Raw genomic sequence first — 1068 nt, forward strand, 5'->3', positions numbered from 1 at the left:
GAAAGTAATTTTCTAATTATGAAGAATTGAAACACTATTCATGAATTGTTTGAAATTGTCATCTGTTGCAACAATGGAAGATTTCAATTATAATCATGAACAAATATTTGTGAAAATAAGGCAGTGACAAATATGAATCACAATAAATTTCCACTCTCCTTACTAATTTGTTGTTATTAAATAAAATATTAAATATTCTGGTTTGCGCCAAAATAAATTGTTTAAAAATGTTTTTGAAAAAAGATCAAAAAAATGTCAACAACATTCGACCAAGTCTTCCATGCAGTTTCGGAAGGAAACATTGAATTTTTGAGACACATTGATTTACGTCCATTTATTAATCATGAACAAGATGATCCCGACGATGAAGGTATTGTTACATTATTATGTACAGCGTGCGGCAGAGGACATTTGAAAATTGTAGAATTATTATTGAATGTTGATGGAGTTGATGTAAACAAATGTGTATGTTTTCATAGATTAATTATTTGATGTTGAATGTAAATCTTTGAAATTTATATATGAAAATAGGGACCGTTGTTTTTTGCTTGCCAAAACGGATACGTAGAAATTGTAAAATTATTGTTGAGTGTTGATGGAATTGATGTTAATCAAATTGTATGTAATAATGGAATGAATAATGGAATGGTATATTTATATTAATGATTTTTATGATTATCTATAATAGAGAGTGTTACGTGAAGCATGTGAAAAAGGCTATTTTGAAATTGTAAAATTATTATTGGACTTTGATGGAATTAATGTTGACGCTTATGTATGTAGCAAATATTAATATTAAGAAGTTTAATATTAATTCTTCTTATTAGAAAGCATTGCATGGAGCATGTTATGGAGGGAATTTTAATATTGTAAAATTATTACTTGCCAAGAATGCTCGAATAGGAAAAGAAGAAAGAAAAGAATATGATAAAAAAATCAAACCGAAAGTAAGTTTAGTTTTCAGATAAGTGTCAAATATAGTCCAATATTAGTTCAATCTCGAATATACTTTGGATGAATTAAAGGATAAAATCTCACAATTACGAATTCAACATTGGAGAAATGTGA

At 27.2% G+C, this 1068-nt stretch overlaps 1 protein-coding gene across 1 annotated transcript in view; it reads left to right on the forward strand.

Moving 5' to 3' along the window:
- Positions 1-252: 252 nt before the first annotated feature.
- The window catches only part of NAEGRDRAFT_75175 (uncharacterized protein), a gene marked incomplete at both ends in the record, with an annotated part of 3654 nt that continues 2838 nt past the window's right edge, over positions 253-1068 (forward strand). Inside the window, 4 exons of the mRNA XM_002669863.1 lie at positions 253-465; positions 532-618; positions 689-775; positions 828-947. Coding sequence (XP_002669909.1) covers positions 253-465; positions 532-618; positions 689-775; positions 828-947 — 507 coding nt within the window. The remainder of the gene's footprint in view (positions 466-531; positions 619-688; positions 776-827; positions 948-1068) is intronic.

This window comes from Naegleria gruberi (genome assembly GCF_000004985.1).
Source record: "Naegleria gruberi genomic scaffold NAEGRscaffold_77, whole genome shotgun sequence".
Classification (NCBI taxonomy): Eukaryota; Heterolobosea; class Eutetramitea; order Acrasida; family Naegleriidae; genus Naegleria; species Naegleria gruberi.